Source organism: Corvus moneduloides, chromosome 27 (genome assembly GCF_009650955.1).
Source record: "Corvus moneduloides isolate bCorMon1 chromosome 27, bCorMon1.pri, whole genome shotgun sequence".
In the NCBI taxonomy this organism is placed as follows: Eukaryota; Metazoa; Chordata; class Aves; order Passeriformes; family Corvidae; genus Corvus; species Corvus moneduloides.
In genome coordinates this window covers 3,554,262-3,572,609 of record NC_045502.1, presented here as the reverse complement: position 1 = coordinate 3,572,609, position 18,348 = coordinate 3,554,262, and the positions used below count along the sequence as shown (strand labels likewise).

Genomic DNA, 18,348 nt, shown 5'->3' with positions numbered 1-18,348 from the left:
CGTGCGCTGACACAGCTGGGATCAGCGCTGGCACCGCCGGAGCTTGCCTCGGCCCCGGGGGAACGGGCTGTGCCACCCCGCCTGCCTCCTGTCCCCTCCTTGGGTTTCAGCCCCTGGGGGACACCCTGGGACTCACCAAAGCAGGACGCCAAAACTGCTCCCTTCCCAGGACCCCGCTTTTCCCCCCTTGGAAGGCGCTGGTGCCGTGCCTCAGTTTCCCCAAGCTGGCAACCCCTGACCCCCCACCCTGGGCATGGAACACTGCGGCTCCAACGCTGCTGCCCGCCTCTCTTAGCCCACCTGGGGGTACCCCAACGTGGGAGAACCCCTCCCCTTTTGACCCCCAGGTCGCCCCAGCAGCCTCCCTGGGCCGTATCCTTGGAGGAACCGCGCTCCCTAAGCGGCTTTAGAGGGATTACAGGCAGCCCCCTGGCCCTCGCTGTCCCCACCCAGCCTTCCTTCTCCGCCGCTTTAAGTAATCGTCTCCCGGGCAGTTTTACGGGGCTAATCCAGCCACCTCCACCTAATCTTCTCCAACACCCCTGCCTGCCCCGGGACGCCCCGCGGAGCCCGGCCTGGGCAGGAGCCGGGTGCTCTCGCTGCCCTGGGAAGACCCCCGAAAGCGGGCGGCAGCCAAGGGCTAAAAATACAGTTGGCCTCAGGGGCGAGGGCAGGGAGGATTGGGAGCGAGGGGATTGATGCCAGGGAACAGGGGCACCGCGGGGCAGGCGGGCGCTCGGGGGCGGGGAGTCACCTTGTGGCACCCCGCGCGTGCCCCGTGTCGCCCACCCAGGTGGGGGACGAGCCCCCGCCGGGAAGGAGTGGGGGATTCCCGGTGGGATGGGGGAGCGCCGGCAGGGAGAGGGGACGATCCAGGGATGTCCGGCTGCATCCCGGGAGTCCCGGAGGGGCCGCAGCTGCTGCTGCCGCGCCGTGGGGGACGCGGCTACTGCAGGGATTCCCGGTTATCCGAGAAGTCCGGGAATGCCAGCGGCGGGCTCAGGGACAACAGGCAGTTGGCAAAAGAGCCTGGGAAATGCCCGTGAGTAGCATGGGGTGGGATTCGCAAGGATGGAGTTCCCTCCAAAAGAGAAAATCATCTCGGGAAGCGTCCCTGGAGGAGTTTGGGGATGCTACCCGGGATTCTGAAATGTGGGGGGGAAAAGCCTCTGGGAGATGCCTGGAGGGAGTCTCATGGATCCCTGATGGTACAGCTTCCTCCAGAAGAAAAAAATCTTGAGAAGCTTTCCTGGAGGAGTCTGGGGCTGCTACCTGGGATCCTGGAACGTGGGTGGGAAGCTTCTGGGAAAGGCCCTCTGGAGGAGTCCCAGATGGATTCCAGAGGATAAGAGCTTCCTCCAAGAGAAAAAACAATCTCAGGAAGCTTCCTGAAGAAGGGGACAGCACTGGGCACAACTCCTGGTTCCCAAGGTCTGAAACAACGTTTATTTCTCCATGTACAAAACCTTCTTTTAGGGAGAGTGGAATGTTAAAAGCCGTGGGGTGCGCCGTGCTCCGGGTTCAGGTATGGGGGCGTCTGATACTCCCATCCCCGGGCAGGGACCGTGGCTTTGGCTTCAGATGGACGAGGCACATCCACTCCTGGCTCCCAGGGCAACAACAGGAATGTTGGGAATAAGGCAGCAGGAGAGGGGGGCAGCGTGTAGTGTTCATGGCATGGGGGAAAAGGGGGGGGCCAGACCCCACACAAGAGGCGCCAGCGCCGAACTGGGGGGTCTGGAAGTGGGGGGATGAGCTGCTGCCCCTCCATGAGGCACCACAGAGGTCACAGAAGGGATTTACAGTGTGAGGATCCCTGGGAATGCAGGAGCCACCGCGGGGACACAGGAGCCACCGCGGGGACACAGGAGCCACTGCTCCCTCCTGACGCCGCAGCAGCGAATTCCTCTCAGCCTCCTGGCAGAGGTTTCCCGGGATTTTTAGCTGTCCTGCTCCGACGGAGCCGCTTTCCTCCTGACCCGGCTGCGCAGGAGCCGGGAAGAGCCCTGGGCAGGGAAAGGGATGGGTCAGGACCCCCTCACCCAACCCCACACCCCCACCATGCATCCCCCTCCCCTGGTACCTCTTTTCCCGGGTTCTTCCTCAGGGATCGCAGGCTCTGGCTGCGGGACAGGGGTTTGGGATCCCGAGGAGGGGACGGCGGTGGGGACACCTGCGAGTCTGACCACAGCTCCTCATCCTCCGTCTCGCTCTCGTAGCGGCGGCCGGCGCCGTAGGCTGGGGACAGGGGGGACACGCCAGCTCCCAGCACGGCCACCGTGGGCTTTGCTGGAGCCCCCCTCATTTTGACCCCCCCAGCTCCTCACCCAGGGGCTGCTGGAGGCTCTGCTGCTCCTCCAGGTACAGCGGGTCCTGGAAGTGCACGGGGGCCTGGTCGGGCAGGGAGCGCAGGTCCTGCATGCTGAAGCTGCGGAGCCGCCCGGCCAGCGCGCCCTGGCTCTGCATTGGGGGACACAGAGAGGACAGGATGATCAGGAAAACCCCAATTTAGGACACACCACCCGCTCCTGCCACCCTGCTGGGGTGGGATTTGCTCTCTGGGTACCTTGGTGGCCGCCTGGACCGCGGCCGTGGCCGCCAGGTTGAGGCCCCTCTTGCCGAAGCGCAGCACAGTCTCGTAGCCGCGCTCCTGGGCCCGGATGAGGAAGGCGTCGATGTCCTGTGGGGTGGTATTGGGAGGGCAGGATGGTGGCCTGGGGCATTGTCACCTCCCAGGGCATTGTCACCTCCCAGGGCAATGCCATGTCCCTGGGCATTGTCACCTCCCAGGGCATTGTCACCTCCCAGGGCAATGCCACCTCCCAGGGCAATGCCACGTCCCAGGGCAATGCCACGTCCCTGGAAATCACCTTGTCCCTGAGTATTGTCACCTCCCAGGCCATGGCCATGTCCCAGGGCATTGTCACCTCCCAAGACAATGCCACCTCCCAGGGCAATGCCATGTCCCTGGGCATTGTCACCTCCCAGGGCAATGCCATGTCCCTGGGCAATGCCACTTCCCTGGGCATCTTCACCTCCCTGGAAATCACCTTGTCCCTGAGTATTGTCACCTCCCAGACCATGGCCATGTCCCAGGGCATTGTCACCTCCCAGGGCATTGCCACATCCTGGGGCATTGCCACTTCGCCTGGGCATCACCAACCCAGCTCAGGGGGCTGAACCCCACCCAGGGCGGGCAGGGAGGAGCCCCAAAATCCCGGGAATTTGTACCTTCTCCTTGCGGGCCAGCGTGGGGTGCACGAAGCGGCGGTAGAGCAGGCTGGCCCCCCGCGTGTAGGGGGACAGCAGCCAGATGACAAAGGCCATCTTCACCTCGTAGTAGAAGGGGAACCTGGTGGAGAGGGGCAGGAGATGGGGGGGGGTCCAAAAGCACCTCCTGTTCCCCCCAAACATCAGCTCTGTGGGGCCTCCCTTTCCCCCTCCAGGACATGGGGACCCCCCAGAGTCCCTCACCAGGAGATGAGGAGGTCGGTGAAGGTCTCTGTGGCCATGAAGAGAGAGAAGACGATCCAGTACATCATCCATCGGACCTGGGGGAGCCATCAGAGGGGGCTGGAGCCTGGGAAAAGGGTGGCTGAAGCCCAGAAAGGGGGACTGGAACCCAGAAAAGAGGGATTGAAGCCCAGGAAAGAAGGAGCTGAACACCAGAAAGGGGGACTGGAACCTCTCAGAGGGGGCTGGAACCTGGGAAAAGGGTGGCTGAAGCCCAGAAAGGAGGACTGGAACCCTGGAAAGGGCTCCCCAGGCACTCGACTCACGTATTCCCGGATGTTTTTCGTCTTCACAGCCTTGTAGGACGCGTAGGCCGGGTAGAGCATCCCAAAAAGCAGCCTGTAAGGCAGAGGGGGGGTGAGGCAGCGCGGCCACCACGCGTAGAGCAGCAGGAACAGGGACCAGCACAGCTGCCGGCCCCAGCACCGCACCCTGGCCTTGACCCTCTCCAGCACCATCCCGAGCCCGGAGAGGCCGGGAAAAGGCTCCGGGAGGCTCCGGGGAGGCTCAGCCATGAGCGCAGGGTCACTCCCACCTCCACGGCACCGGCCCGACCTGTCGGGGCGTGGCAGGGGGCGGTGGCAGCGCACGGGCTCGGTCCCGGCTCCAGCCCGAGGCACCGGGTGAGGTGCCACCCCCAAACACCCTCCCCGTGTCCCGGTGAGCCTCTCGGAGCAAGGACCCCCCCCCCCAGCAATGTGGGGAGCCTCAGAGCAGAGACCCCCTCGGATGGTGCAGGGACCCCCACCCGAGCAATACGGGGGACCCCCAGCCATGGGTGATGCAGGGGGACGCCAGGCCGTGCTCACCGTCCGCAGGACGGGCAGGGTGGGCCAGCAGCAGTTCAGGGACCCGTTTTTGGGGGGTGGCGTGTTTGGGGGGGGGGGGGGGGGGGGGTGCTGGTTATCCCCATACAAGAGATTTGGGGTCGCCCCTCCAAACCCCGCCTCGGGCCTCGCTGAGTCCCCGCTGCGGGCCCAGCACGGGGACCCTCATTAATGGAATACCCGGAGGGGGGACAGGGGGTCGGGGACCCTTGGTGACCCCCCCGGGGGCCCTGCAGCCCCTCCCCCGTTACCCCGCCCGGACCCCACTCACTCAATCACCCGGCTGAGCATCCAGGACACCATGGTGCGGGCGGGGCTGGAAGCCCGGGCAGTGCCGGGCGGGAGGGTCGGTGTTGTGCCCCCCTGGAGCCCCCAAATCCTCCCAAAATTCCCCCGAACCCCAGAGGAGCGAATCCAAGAACTTGAAAGTTGCAGCAACGGAGCTGCGCATGCGCGGTCCGGGCCCCACCGGCCGCTCTTAAAAGGGCAACGCCCTTAAAAGGCCAGCACGTTCTCTTCAAAGGGCAATGCCCTTAAAAGGGCGACACCGCCTCTTAAAAGGGCAATGACCTTAAAAGGGCAACAGGGCCCCTGACAAGTGTGGGCCACACGTGGGGGGGTTTATAAAATAAAATAAAAACATTCTATAAATTCCCTAAGTATATGAAATACCAATATAAAATATATTAAGCATGTATAAAAATGGCGTGTTTAAAATTTGCCTAATATATTGAATATTACTATATTAATACAGGGTATATTCATATATTATATATATTAAATGTTCCTTAAGACATACAAATTAATTGCCTAATATATATATATATTTTTATATCTATTAAAACATACAATTTCTTAAGCAGTGAGCAGGTAGGGAAGGCAGGGAGAGTCACTTAGACTGATGCTGAAGAATTATATTTGGGTCCGGAGGGGATGTGATGCTTTTTTGGTGCTCTGATGGACGATGTGGAGCACCCCACTGGAAGAATGGAGCCCTGAAGGATGCTCCCGAGAAAATAAAAGCTGCTGGAATCACCTGTCTGGGCCACCTCCCTCTTGGCCTTGCAGCCCAAGGACTGATCCAGGGTTTCCCGAATTCCCCATCCCAACCACTGCCGCTCTGGAAGTGTCAGAACCCTCCTGCTGCGCTCCCTGGGCTTTAAAATCTGCTTTTTCCTGCCAGGGAAACTGAGGCAGGGACACGTGGCAATGCCCTGGGAGCAGCCACCCGGGTGAAATCCTGCTCCCCAAACCAATCCGTGCCCCCAGGGCGGCTGTTACCCGCGAGAGCATCTTTATTTGTGCTCTTAATTGGTGGTTTTTCACATGCATATTTATACACCTGGGAGACAGGGAAACGCCCCCCTGGGAAACCAGTCGGGCGGGGACTTCCCTCCCTGGGGAAACACCTCCTGCTTCCCACCCGCACCGTGGGCCAAGGTTTCTGCTGGAAAAAACCACCAGGCGAGCCACGTGCGGGGCCTGGAGCACCCCAAAATGAGGAGTTCTCGCTCCCTGGCGCTGCGGGGCCTGGAGCACCCCAAAATGAGGAGTTCTCGCTCCCTGGCGCTGCGGGGTGTCGGATGGAGCCGGCCCCCCGTGGCTGGAAGGACACACGGGCAGGGCTGGGGGTCACAGTGTGTTTATTTGGGGGGTTTCTGGTGGGCACGGACACCCTTCTGGCACGCTGGGTCCTGCCTGGCACCGGGGCCATGGGCACGGGGAGGGGGGGCTGCTGGACATGCACGGAGAGGGACAGGAGCTGCTGCCTCGGAGCATCGCGCTGGCCTCAGGGCATCCCATCTGCATCCACCTCGGAGCATCCTGGAGTATCCCAGCCTCCTCAGGGCATCCCATTGGCATCTGCCTTGGAGCATCCCGCTGACCTTGGAGCATCCCACCACCCTCAGCATCCCATCTGCATCCACCTCGGAGCATCCCACCCTCGTCAGGGCATCCCACCCCATCCACCTCGCTCATCCCATCCACTCCGGAGCATCCCATCAGCCTGGGAGCCCCTCAGCATCCTGGAAACCCCCCACCTTTCCTGCCACATCCCGGCCCGCTGTTCCCCCCCTTTCAGACCCCAGCCCATGGCCCAAGCGGACAAAGACCCCCCCACCCTCTCCACCCCCCCAGGGGTGCAGCTCTGCAGGGCATGGGCTGTCCCACCCTCCCTCCCTGCATCCCACAGGGTGAAACCGGGAGCACCGTGGGGAAACTGAGGCACCGTGGGGCTGGGTGAAGGTGGAGGGCCGGGGCAAGGGGTGCCTGGAGGGGACAGGGGGTGCTGGGCGCATGCGTGTCCGGTGGTTGTCCGGGGCTCTCCGGGTGCTACAGGCTGAGGTCCACCACCACGTGCCGGTACACCAGCGTGTTGGCCTTGAAGCTGGGCGCCAGCAGCAGCTGCACGTCGGCCGCCGGCACGGCCCGGAACGCCCGCGGCGCCTGCACCGACAGCTCCTGGAACTTGGCGAACTTCTGCTTCTCCTCTTCCCACAGGTACACGTGGGTGAAAGAGAAGTCGCTGCCCAGCGCCAGGTACTGCCGCTGCCCCACGGCGAAGGGCTGCATCACCATGGAGCCGCGCGACGGCAGCGTCTGCACCTCCACGAAGCGCTGCCCTTCCCACCGCACCACCTTGGAGTCACCGATGTAGCGGCTCAGGCAGAGGAACTGGTCCCGCTTGGTCTTGAAGTGTTTGACCATCTGAACGTCCAGTATCTCGCCCACCTCGCCCTGCGGCACGAATTGCTTCTGCGCCCGGCTCCACTGGTAGATGACGGGGGCCTGGGAGCTGCTGGAGATGATCAGCCGGGGTTTCCCGTTGTTCTCCACGTATTCCACGTCGGTGTCGCGGTGCCAGGCGTGGAGGGCTTGGTGGGAGTAAAACCCATTCTGGTTCAGGCGGTAGAGGCTGGTGGAGCCCGCCTTGGAGCTGTCGGCGATGACGAAGTACCAGTCGCCCTCGATCTGGAAGGCCTCGATGTCGTTGGGCTTGCGGATTTTCTGGCTGTCGATGTCCTGGATCTTGATGAACTTGTCCACGGCCGTGTCCCAGCGGTAGATGTAGGAGCCTCCAAAGAGCTGCGCCACCACCACGTAGAGCTGGTCCTGCGCCACGATGGGCTTGCAGTGCACCGCCGAGTGAGCTGACAACAAAACCACGTCACATCGGGGCTGTGCCCGTCCCAGGTCACTCCCAGCCCAGGAGGGGACCCCCAGCCCAATTCCTCACCAGGGATGCGGTCGAAGTCACGGAGTTTGCGCTCCACGTAGTCCCACTTAAGGATGGAGCAGCTGCTGGCGCTCGGCTGTGCCAGGGCCACGTACAGGTCGCTGGCGTAGGTGAAGGGCTCGGCCGACACCGCCTGGAAGGGCAGGACCTGGTGCATCACGAAATCTGGAGCGGGAAGAGGTGGCAATGAGGGTCTGGACACCCAGGAGTGAGGTGACGTGTGACAGCTGACAGGTGACAGTGTTCCTCTACCTGTGGTGATGCACTGGAAGTCACTGAGTGCCAGGTCCCGGATCCGCTGTCCCTCGAACTGCCCAGGGCTGCTGCAGAAGACGGCGGGCACCGTGGTGTTGGTGCTCTCCAGCCACTCCACCAGCCACTTGATCTTGCAGTCACAGGCCAGCGTGTTGCCACGCAGGTCCCTGCCAGGGATGGCACCAAGTCACCCCCAGCGCCCACAAGAATGTCACCCTCTCCCCAGCTCGGTGTCCTGGGGGTCCCTGACAGAGATGGCACCGAGTCACCCCCAGCACACAGCGCCCTTCCCAAGCCCCAGCCCCCGGGATGTCACCCTCTCCCCAGCCTGCTGTCCCCGGTGCTGTGGCAGCCTCACAGGTCACTCAGGATGTCCAGCGGCTTGAAGAGGTCCCGAGGCAGAGTCTGCAGGTTGTTGTTGGCCAAGGACCTGGGGGACAAGAAGGGCTGTGGAGGTGACACGTCCCTGGCAGCCACGAAGGGACAGGGCCACCCCCGCCGTGTCCCCCCCGGTGCTCACAGGTGTGTCAGGGACTTGAGCCCGCGGAAAGTGCCCTTTGAAAGCGCCTGGATGTCGTTGTTCTCAATGAACCTGGAATGGGAGCAGACAGTGATGGGGCCATCCCGAGGATCCCCCCGCGCTCCCTGTGCCCTCCCTGTCCCCGCGTCCCGGTCCCCATGTCACACACAGGTACTGCAGGTGCGGGAGCCCCGCGAAGGCGTTGTCCCCGATCAGCGTGAACTTGTTGGAGTTGAGGAGGCTGCAAAGAGAGAGGCGGGGGGGAGGGGGCGTCAGCTCCGGGGTGGGGCAGGGTGGGCACCGAGGGGAGCCCCGGGGGCACGGGAGACCTACAGGAACTGCAGGGAGGGGATGTGGGCGAAAGCCGCCTCCCGGATCTCCGTGAAGGCTGCGTTCACCATCGTCCTGCGGGAGAGACGGAGCTTCAGGAGAGGGGACGGCGGCAGCGCGGCACTGCCACCCCCGTGCCCGCCAGCACCAGCCCTGTGCGTCACCTGCTGCCAACCAGTGCAGCCCCTGAGGGGTCCGGGGAGGTGGCAGAGGGACCCCCGCAGCCACCCTGCCCGGTGGGGGGACACGGAGGTGCACGGTGCTGGCACCCACCCCGCGCTGCCCACGCCCTGCGGCAGCCCCTGGCCCGGGGCCATGTGCACACACGCGTGTGTAAACACACACAAGCGGCTGTGCGAACACACGCACGCAGGTGTAAACACACACAGCTGCCACACACCCCCGTGCCAGGCTCCGGGGAACCGCCGCGTCCCCAGGGACCCTCCCTCAGGACCCCCCCGCCCCCCCAGCCGTGTCCCCTTGGGGCTACGGTCCCCAAGGTCACAGCCGTGTCCCCTCGGGGTTGTGGCCCCCAAGGTCACGGCGGGGACGGGCTGCAGCCCTGCTCTGTCTGGCACTGATGGATGGCTGCGTGTGCCAGCACCGCAGGACACAGGGACAGGTCCCGGGCTGTCCCCAACCTCCTCCCTCCCCCAGAGCCCCCCACACTGCCCGCACCCCGCCCTGCCACGCGTTTGCGCCCCGATGCAGCACACAGGGGCTGTCCCTGCCCCCGCAGCACAGCCGGCAGCCCCGGCCACCCCTGCACTCCTGGGATGTGACGCTGTCCCCATCTCTGTCCCCAGCCCGGCTACTCACAGCGAGATGACCTCGGGGGGCAGGTTTTTGGGCACAGCCTTGGAGTCCACGCAAAAAGCCGTGTCCCGGGTGCAGGAGCAGGTCGGGGGGCAAGGGGGGGGCCGGGGGGGCCGCCGCCCCTCCGCCGGCAGCCAGAGCCAGGCCACGGCGAGCAAGAGGAGGAGGAGGAGGCGAGCGGGGAGCTGGTCCCTCAGCATCCTCCTCCCGCGCCGCAGCTCCATCACTCCCTGGCCTTATCCCTGCTCGGTCCCGGGAGCTGCTCCCAACGCTGCTGTGCCCGGGAGCTGTGAAAAAGCCTTTTTTCCTCTCTTTTTTTCTTTTTTTTTTTTTCCCCCGGAGATCTCAGTGTGGAGGAGAAGCGGCGGAGGCTGCCTGACCTGCGGCTCTGCAGCACACCATGCCCGGCGCTGCGGGAGGGAGGGAGGGAGGGAAGGAAGGAGGAAGGGAAGGAGGGAGGGATGCGGCTGAGTGACAGCGCCAGCATCCCCGGGCACGCGTGTCCGTGCGCGCGTGTCCTCGGCGGCGACCAAACGCGGGGTCCCACGCCGGGGTGGGGGTCACCGGGCGCTCTCGGGGTGCACAGGGCTGGGGGACAGCACAGGGGTGATGCCTCCGCAGTGGCTCCCCCAGCTCGGCGCTGCAGCGCTGCCCGCGCCAGCTCCCTGCCCGCTGTGGCCGCGGTCGCCACAGCACACTGGGCACCCATCCATGCCACGCCGGGCACCCGTCCGTTCCAGGCACCCATCTCTCCCATGCCAGGCGTCCATCTGCGCCGTCCCTGGCACGGCGCCCGAGGGAACAATGAGTCCAGCCAGCTCCTTCCCCGCCCCGGGGGGGGCACACGCAGCTGCCCGTGCAGAACCAGGGGTGCAGCCCCCCCTGGGTACGTGCTGGGGCCCCTCCTGCCACAGCCCGGGGCTGGGTGTGGAGGGCAGGCGCTGCCCGCTGTTTGCTTTGGCACCTCCAGCGCTGCCGGACGAATGTCAGGGAAGGGCCCTTGGAGGTTTCGTGTCCCCTCCCTGGCTCTTCTCCGGGCTCAGCAAACAGCACGAGTGGCACCTCGGCAGCTGGAGTGGCCCCGGCCATGCCCAGTCACCCGGGATCCTATAAATCCCCCGGGCTCGGGCTGGTAGAAGGGACCGGAGCACACAGCGAGATGGACGACAGCTCCAAAGAGGCGCTGATGGAGGAGGCACCTCCGGTAAGGAGCACCCACCACCCACCCTGGGTGTGGGGCTGAGTCCCCGCTGCCGCCCCCGGCCCTGGCAGCTCAGCCGGGTGCTCCCCTGTGTCCCCAACAGAGGTACACGGAGTCGCCGCGCCTGCCCTGCATCCCCCACGAGCTCAAGAGCCTCCTGCTGATGGTGGTGCTGGTGGTGGTGGCCCTCGTGGTGGTCAACGTCACCTTCCTCCTGCTGGGGCTGCACCTCAGCGAGTCACACGCCGAGACGGTGAGGGCCGGCAGGGACCGCGGGGCCACCGGCTCCGGGAGAGGGTTTGGGATGGCACCGGAGCTTTGTAGGGATGGGGTTCAGGCCCCGCAGAGCTCCCTGACCCCTCTCCCCCTGGCAGGTGTTGCGGATGACCATCCACGGGCTGGATGGCGAGGGGACCCCCCAGCAGCTCGCCATGAGCAAGAAGGAAAGGACCGGGACGTTCGCGGTGCGGGACGGGCTCAACGCCTCGGCCACGGTGGTGTACGACTACAGCAAGGTGTGCGGGGAGCCGGGGACGGGCGCGGCGGGGACAGGGCCGTGCTGAGCTCACCCGGCTCTGTCCGCAAACAGCTGCTGGTCGGCTACAGGTCCTGGCGTCACCGCGCCTGCTACATCACCCGCGTGGACAAGGACAACTTCCCGGGGCTGGACGCTGCCACCGAGACCTTCCAGCGCCGGCAGGTGAGTGGTGCCCACCCCGCTGGGATGGTGGTGGAGCCCAGCCCCGGCACCTTGGGAAATGTGGGGGTGGGGGCTTTTCCCCTCTGGAGAGGACACTGTGGCTGCTGAGGGTGGCAGTCATCGTTCCGTTCTCTGTCCTGCAGGATGAGGACATTGGGGACAAGGCCGTGCCCCTGGCTGACCGCTCCATCCTGGGCACCACCATCAACATCCTCTGCAGCAGCGTCCCCGTGTTCTGGGCGTAGCAGCAGTTCCCAGTGGGGAGGGACAGCGAGATGAGGATGTCACTGTCCCCCACGCCGCCTTCCAGGCGGGATATCCGGGAATGTCTCCTCCTCCCCGTCCCCATCCCGGGGGCAGCCACCCCGCCACGGGGGTGCTCCATCTGCTGTCGCTTGGCACCGCGGCTTTCCCACTGCTCTCGCCGTAAAAAAAGTGGGATTTGCTTTGGGATTTGCTTCTGTCTTCAAAGTAAAGCCTGTGCCCCCGCCTCCAAGTGGTGCTCTTGTCCTTCCTGGGGTGCTGGGACAGGGATACGGTGTCTCTTTGTGGGGTGCAGGGTGGGGGGGAGAATCCCTCACGTTGGGGTGAGAGGAGCTCGGGAGGGATCAAACACGGTGGGCAGCAGAGCAATTGCACACGCTGCTCCCAGTGTCCCCATCTGTGCCCTCCCAGTGTCCCCATCTGTGCCCTCCCAGTTTGGAGGATGGAGGATGAGGTGGAAAGAGCAACCTCTGCACTTCCAGACCTTCAGGAAACGCTCCCAGCCCCGTCCCCTCCTCGTGCAGGTGGGGACAGAGGGACTGTGCCACATCCCCCGGGATGTCCAAGCCGTGGGTTATCCACAAACACCACGATCCACTTGCTCCAGCTCCCTCCCTGTCCTCATTCTCTCCCTTTTCCCATCCATTCCAGCCCCTCCTGCCCCACATAATCTGGGAACAACCTTTGGGGCCACTTTCAAGTGCTGCACTGAAAAACAGGGAAGCAACAGGGCTGGGAGGGGAAAAAGAGACCCCAGGAGGTTGATTTAACGTTTCCAGGGCTGCAGACTCAGTGTTGTCCCCAAAACCCCTGCCGTGGGCACAGGAAGGGGGTCACAGCAGGGTGACACTTCTCTGGAACCAGGAGGGACACTGCAGGTTCCCGTGTGCTGACTAAGAGCCAGCAGCTCTGCTTCCCAAAAAGCCCTGCCCGTGATAAGGAGCTGGGTCAAGAGGGTGCCCGGGGCCGGGAAAGGCGATAAGGGCTCCCACGGTGGCTGAGAACGAACAGCCAGGAGCCACTCAAGGGGCTCTCGTGGCCCTTGACACCCTGGGAAAGGAGGCAGCTTTCACCCCTCAACACCTGGCTGTGGGTGTTGGGGGTCTCAGGGGTGGCTGGAGGGGTCCCAGCCTGAGCCCAGCTGCAGTAGGGGCTCGTGGATGGGCAAAACCAAGGCCCAGCAGTGTCCCCCTGCCGCCTGAGCGGGACATGCCAGAGTTGCAACCCCCTCACCTCAAAAACCCCCACACCGTGGGCGTCTCTGCCAGCCCCAAAAGCCACCGGCAGTGGTGTCCGAGCACCCTCAGGACCAAAAATGAGGATCAGGGACACTTCCCCACGCCATGGTGACCCCGTTCCCACCCCATCCCTGTGGATTACAGGAAATGTTTGATGTCCTGTTTGTTCCTTGCCACATCAAGCAGCTCCAGGTGCCCAAGCTGGCAAAGGGACACGAGCCAAGGTCTCGCCTCGGCTGCGGCCACGGCCGGATGCTCCACCCTGGAGGGTTTGCTTTGGCCCTGCCACCTCGCTCCTGGGCGGCAGAGAAGTCCCTGTGCCTGGAAACAAGGGTCCTTGACCCAGTGCCCTCGGAGCCTCTTGAGCAGCAGGTTCCCAGGAGGATCCAGCAGGGAGTGGGCGATCGGCAAACACGAGTGGAGTGGGTCACATGCCAGGACCCCGCTGCACCCCGGGGCCCCCAAACCCTTCACAGGGGCCGCTCCAGTCCCCGCCCCAGTGGCCCGGTATAAAGTCCCCAGTCTCTGTGGCCAGGCTGGGCTGGGAATGGGAGGAGGAGGAGGAGGAAGAGGAGGAGGCAGCCATGGAGAGCAGCATGAAGCAGGTGGTGCTTGAAGAGGAGGTGAGTCCCTGCAGGGTGGCAGCCAGCTCGGCACAGGGCTTTGCCCAGTTTATGCCAGCAAGGCACCAGCGACTGGGATGGGGGTTTGGACCGTGGGATGCTGCATTCCCAGTGCCCAGGGGCAGCGGGATGCTGGGGGCAGCGGGGTGAGAGCTGCTCCCTGCAGCAATCCCACCCCCAACCTCCTGCATCCCCCTCTCCCATCTCCACCCCCCCGACCCCATCTCCTCCCACTTTCCCGCACCCCCAGGACTCGGAGAATGGCTGCTGCTGCCCAGGCTGCTGCTTGCCCTGCACCGTGTGCTGCACCAAATGCTGCGCCAAATGTGCCCGGTGCTGCTGCCTGCCCAAGTGCTGCGGGTGCCCCAAGTGCCCCAAGTGCCTCGGGTGCCCCAAGTGTCCCGGCTGCGGCGGCTGCGGTGGCTGCCTCAAGAAGTCCCTGTGCTTCGTCCCTCGGCTGCTCTGCTACCTGCCCCGCAAGCTCCTGAGCTGCGGCCACCTCCGCTGCCTGCTCATCGTGGTGGTCGTGGTGGTCCTGCTGGTGGTCATCATCGCCGGCGCCCTGCTGATGTGGCTGAGCGCTGACCAGCACCACGCCGACACTGTGAGTGGGGACCCCCCGGTGCCATCAGTAAGGACCCCCTGATGCCCGTGGGGAGGGGCTGCTGCAGCCTCTGAGATCCCCCCTCTCCCCATTCCAGGTCCTGCGGAGCCGTTTGTGGACTGGACCGGCCTGGGAAGAGGACGCGGCCACTTTCTACCTGGACAGCGGGGACGGGAATGCGGCCATGGTCATCTATGACTACAAGAATGTGAGTGGGGGGTCCTGGGGGTCACGGGGAGGGGGCGACGGGATGGAGGCGACCCTGGTGTGGCTTCAAACAGCTGCTGGTGAGCTACAGACCCCGGCTGCACCGCGCCTGCTACGTGACCCGCGTGGACAAGGACAACGTCCCGGGGCTGGACACCGTGGTCGAGACCTTCCAGCGCCGGCAGGTGAGGATCTGGGAGGGGCAGGGTGGGCGTAGGGGGCTCGGTGCCTTGTGCAGCACCCCCGATGAGGAGTGATGAAGATGATGGTGAAGAATGTCCCTTGTCCCCCCTGTCCAGGCTGAGGACAGGATCTCCATGCCCCTGGCTGACCGCTCCCTCCTGGGCACCACGGCGAGCATCCTCTGCAGCCTCCTCCCTGTCTACTGGGCTTAGCCTCGCAGGGTGAGTCTGCAGGGTGGCCAGGGGGGGTTGCGGGACCCTCGCGGTGCCGGGGGACCCCCACCCACCCTGCAACACCCTCACAATGCCAGCTTTGCCTTGCAGCACCCCCGACAGTCACAGCCCCGCTGGGAGCATCGGCGACTCCTCCGCGGTCGGCCCCGCGCCGCCCACCCCGATTTTGGGGTGCGGGGGGTGAGGAGGGGTCAGGGGGTCGGCGCTGGAGGGGCGCGGGGGGGCTGCAGGCGCGGGGCCGGGGGCGGAGGCGGGGCGGGGGTGTCTGCGCTGCGCCGGGGGACAGCTGGTTTGTCACTTAAATCTTCTCAGCTTCGCCAAACCCAAGTGCAAAAATGAGCTTAAAAAAACATGACATTTAAAAGAAAACACAATTCCCCGTTCCAGTTCTTCGCTGCCGGCTCCCGCCAGCTCCCGCCTTCCCCTGCCTTAAAAATGCCTTGAGGGGCTCCGAGCTTGAATTTTGGGGGAATTTCTGCCCCAGCCACAGCCTGGGGGGCTCACGGGAGGGCCCCCCCCGAGCGTGGCTGCCTGACCTGAGCTGCCCCGTCCTGCTGCCAGAGCCAGGCTGGCCTGAAAAATGGGTCTGTCCTCTGCCAGGCTGGAATAAAGGAGAAGGGCAGGAATCAGGTCTGGGAGCTATTCCTGGAGCCAGCCTGTGCTGAAAGCAGTCACGGCCACCAGACGCTGCCCGAGGACAGGGATCATTAGGATTGGGATGGTTTAGGACAGAGATGCTGGCGCTGTTGGGATCAGGAGTTGTAAGGATCAAGCATTATAAACATTGGGATTGTTGGGATGAGGGTGCTGGTGTTGGGATCAGGCATTATTAAACTCAGGTGTTATTAGGACTGGAATGCCAGTACTATTAGGATCAGGAATTATTAGGGTCAGGATGGTGTTATTAGGATCAGGAGTTGTTAGGACTGGGATACTGGTGTCGTTGGGATCAGGTGTTACTGGGATCAGGAGTTACCAGGACTGCGATGCTGGTGTTGCTGGGATCAGACATTATTAGGACTGGGATGCTGGTACTGTTAGGATCAGGAGTTATTAGGACCAGGATGCAGGTTTTATTAGGATCGGGCTTTGTTAGGATGGGATTCCGGCATTATTAGGACCAGGAGTTATCGGGACCAGGACATTGGCCTGGGGCTGAGAGGAGGAACAGGGAGCAGCCCATCCAATCTCCCTGGGAGTGGGAGCCCACCAGCCCCACAGCTGCCCCATGCCGGCCCCAAAGTGGGGACCAGCAGCCCCCCACTGCGCCCACACCTGGATCCAGCCCCCATTCCCACTCCGCAGCCGGGAAGCTGCTCCTGCAGGGGAAGCGCAGCTGCAGCTGGTCGGGATGTGGGGCGTCCATCCAGGCCCTCCCGCGGCCCTGGGGTGTCCACTCCCAAACCCTCCCTGACCCCCAAACCCCCTCAGCCTCCCCCCCCCTCCCAGGCCGGAGCAGCTGAAGGAGGCGTCAGAAAGTTGGCAGGACCCCCAGGTCCTTGTGCAATAATTCCGGTATCCCGATTTCCGGAGGTTTGCGCCACAGAGGGGACCTGGGAGGTCCTGGCGAGGGAAATCAGAGTAAAACCCCCCAGCAGGTGCTGGGAATGGGGGATCCCATCCCTGGGAAGAGGAAGTGCCACGCTGGGTTGTGTCACAGAGGACACGGGGGACAATCCAGTGCTGGTCACTCACTGCACGGGGGTCTCCGAGGGGGTCACCACTCCTGGTTCCATGGGGGGAAAGGTCCTGGGAACAGCCCGGGCTGCTCTTTGCTGTGGAGGTTTTGAGGGTGGAAGCCACGGAGAGCCGAGGATGGGATCCAGGAATGCTCCTGGCAGCTCCTGGTGTCCCCCACCCTCACGGCTGTGCCGGTTCCCGGCCTTGGCATCGCCCACCTGTGATTCCAGGATGCCAAGGAAGCCCTGCAGGGCAGGCAGGCTGAGGTAGGAGCGCTGCAATCCGTGTGCCCGTGCCCGGTGGCATCCACCCAGCACTCCTGGGATAAGGATATTCCCATCCTGATGCTCTCAGGCTGGGTGAGATGCTCAGCTCCTGTTCCAGGTAGGGCTCCAGGCTGGAATGCTGGTGGCCAGTGACATCCAGGGCCACCAGCACGGCTGCAAGGGAGCTGGGTCCCAGGAGTTGAGGCCGGCGTGGGAAAGCCGGGATTGGAAAAGCCTCCTCGGAGAGCCTCGGCTCCCCGGAGCGCTCCGTGAGAAAGGGGCGATCTCAGGGTGGAAACCAACGGCTGGATCCTGACATCATGGATTTACATCATCCAGGGACTCGGCCCGCAGACATCCTCCCCAGCCTGAGCGCAGGAGGAAAACAAAAAGTATTCCAAAGCCCCGCTTGTTTGTTTTCTTGGGAGACCGGCTCGAGGCTGGAGTTGAATCCAGCAGTTGCTCCCCAAATTCCCATCCCTGGGATGCGCTGTGTGGTGTGTGGGCCAGGGGCAGAGTGGGGACATGGAGCCAGCCCGGTTTTCCGGGGTTTATTTATCTGCTTGAGGAGGGAAGTCTTGCTGGATGTGGGTTTTGCAATAAGGGAGAACGAGGAAAACATCCTGGGATGATCCTGATGGGGGAGGAAAAGAACGGCGGAGATAAGGGATGAAGGAGGCTCTGTCATTCCTGGTGGGAATGAGCCCAGCCCTGGATGCAGAGGGTCCCCAAAAGTGAAGGGAAAGAGGATTTGGGGGCTTGGTGGGCAGGAGGGGGAGAGGAGCCTGGATGCCGGTGTCACCCGGAGTGTCCCTGCGGAGGTCATCGGACACAGGGAACTCTTAAAATCTTAAAAAATGAAGTTAATGCGAGTTCTGGGAGCGCTGTGAGAGGATAGGGATGGGTTTGGAGAAGCAGCAGGAGAAGCACAGGATGAGCCAGGCCTCGGGGGGACCCGCTCAGGCCCTGTCGCGACTGCTGCATTCCCAGGCTGGAATGTGCAGGGGGGACAGGGTTGTGTGTCCCTGCCTTGGCACTCGGACACCCTCAGATCACCCTGGGGGGCTCACCCTGCTCCCCAAGAGCTCACCCACCCTCCCTGGGGGGCTGACCCAGTTCCTGGGGTGCTCATCCAAATCCCAAGGTGCTCACACACCCCCTCCTCGGGGTGGTCATCCCACTTTTTGGGGTGTTCGGACCACCCATCCTGGGGTGCTTGCCCAGCTTTTGGGGTGCTCATCCTGCTCCCGGGATCCTCGTCTGCCATTCCTGGGGTGCTCATCCTGCTCCTGGGGTGCTCACCAGGATGTGGGGTGCAGGATAACGGGCCCAGAACCAGGGATGAAGGACTGGTGGTCCACGACCAGGGGACACAAGGAGCAGCTCCGGAGAATGTGGGGAATGCAGGAGCAGGGATGCGGGGTGGGAATGTGGGGCACCAGAGCAGGATGTGGGACTGGGCAATGGGGGGGTGCGGGATTGGTGCTGGGGGACACAGGATGGCACCGAAGGGGACGGATCGGTGCTGGCACACATGGAATATTGTGTCCTGGGAATATCAATATCGGGGGGCCAGGATTGATCCAGGGCGGGGGGGGGGGGGGCTGGATCGGTACCGGGGAATGTGAGATGGGACTAAGGGGTGGCACG

General features: G+C 63.8%; 3 protein-coding genes across 4 annotated transcripts; 1 reads left to right on the top strand and 2 right to left on the bottom strand.

Annotated features, from left to right (window-relative positions):
- Positions 1–1,423: 1,423 nt before the first annotated feature.
- On the bottom strand, positions 1,424–4,693 carry REEP4 (receptor accessory protein 4). 2 transcript variants are annotated; one of them, XM_032092042.1, is made up of 8 exons: positions 4,612–4,693; positions 3,780–3,852; positions 3,475–3,551; positions 3,232–3,352; positions 2,567–2,680; positions 2,328–2,460; positions 2,084–2,238; positions 1,424–2,006 (listed from the first exon to the last, which is right to left on the bottom strand). In XM_032092042.1, exons 1-8 carry the CDS (start codon positions 4,641–4,643, stop codon positions 1,941–1,943), a joined length of 771 nt encoding a protein of 256 aa, XP_031947933.1. In that variant the 5' UTR covers positions 4,644–4,693; the 3' UTR covers positions 1,424–1,940. The 2 variants fall into 2 exon arrangements, with proteins under 2 accessions (XP_031947933.1, XP_031947932.1); XM_032092041.1 differs by lacking the exon at positions 4,612–4,693 and having other exon boundaries at positions 3,780–4,301.
- A 1,273-nt stretch (positions 4,694–5,966) lies between these two features.
- On the bottom strand, positions 5,967–9,937 carry LGI3 (leucine rich repeat LGI family member 3). Its single transcript, XM_032092018.1, has 8 exons — positions 9,503–9,937; positions 8,687–8,758; positions 8,523–8,594; positions 8,354–8,425; positions 8,192–8,263; positions 7,831–8,000; positions 7,579–7,743; positions 5,967–7,492 (listed from the first exon to the last, which is right to left on the bottom strand). The coding sequence occupies exons 1-8, from the start codon at positions 9,721–9,723 to the stop codon at positions 6,675–6,677; spliced, it is 1,662 nt and encodes a 553-aa protein (XP_031947909.1). The 5' UTR covers positions 9,724–9,937; the 3' UTR covers positions 5,967–6,674.
- Positions 9,938–10,109: 172 nt separating this feature from the next.
- SFTPC (surfactant protein C) lies at positions 10,110–14,948 on the top strand. Its single transcript, XM_032091813.1, is given in 12 exon segments — positions 10,110–10,555; positions 10,557–10,703; positions 10,804–10,953; positions 11,075–11,215; positions 11,290–11,400; positions 11,544–11,639; positions 13,379–13,525; positions 13,776–14,129; positions 14,227–14,337; positions 14,411–14,521; positions 14,636–14,740; positions 14,843–14,948. Coding segments are annotated over 11 exon segments (1,809 nt in total). The 5' UTR covers positions 10,110–10,210; the 3' UTR covers positions 14,732–14,740; positions 14,843–14,948.
- The last annotated feature ends 3,400 nt before the right edge of the window (positions 14,949–18,348 follow it).

What these genes read in the sequence shown, in the direction of transcription:
- REEP4 (XM_032092041.1), bottom strand. Translation starts at nt 4,289, where the DNA reads ATGGCTGGGGGTCCCCCGTATTGCTCGGGTGGGGGTCCCTGCACCATC. An exon ending in ACCGACCTCCTCATCTCCTG is followed by an intron (nt 3,353 to 3,474) that starts GTGAGGGACTCT and finishes CCTCTCCACCAG; the next exon opens with GTTCCCCTTCTACTACGAGG. An exon ending in GAGCCTCCAGCAGCCCCTGG is followed by an intron (nt 2,239 to 2,327) that starts GTGAGGAGCTGG and finishes CCCTGTCCCCAG; the next exon opens with CCTACGGCGCCGGCCGCCGC.
- LGI3 (XM_032092018.1), bottom strand. Translation starts at nt 9,723, where the DNA reads ATGGAGCTGCGGCGCGGGAGGAGGATGCTGAGGGACCAGCTCCCCGCT. An exon ending in ATCCCCTCCCTGCAGTTCCT is followed by an intron (nt 8,595 to 8,686) that starts GTAGGTCTCCCG and finishes CTCTCTTTGCAG; the next exon opens with CCTCCTCAACTCCAACAAGT. An exon ending in CTCAAGTCCCTGACACACCT is followed by an intron (nt 8,264 to 8,353) that starts GTGAGCACCGGG and finishes CTTGTCCCCCAG; the next exon opens with GTCCTTGGCCAACAACAACC.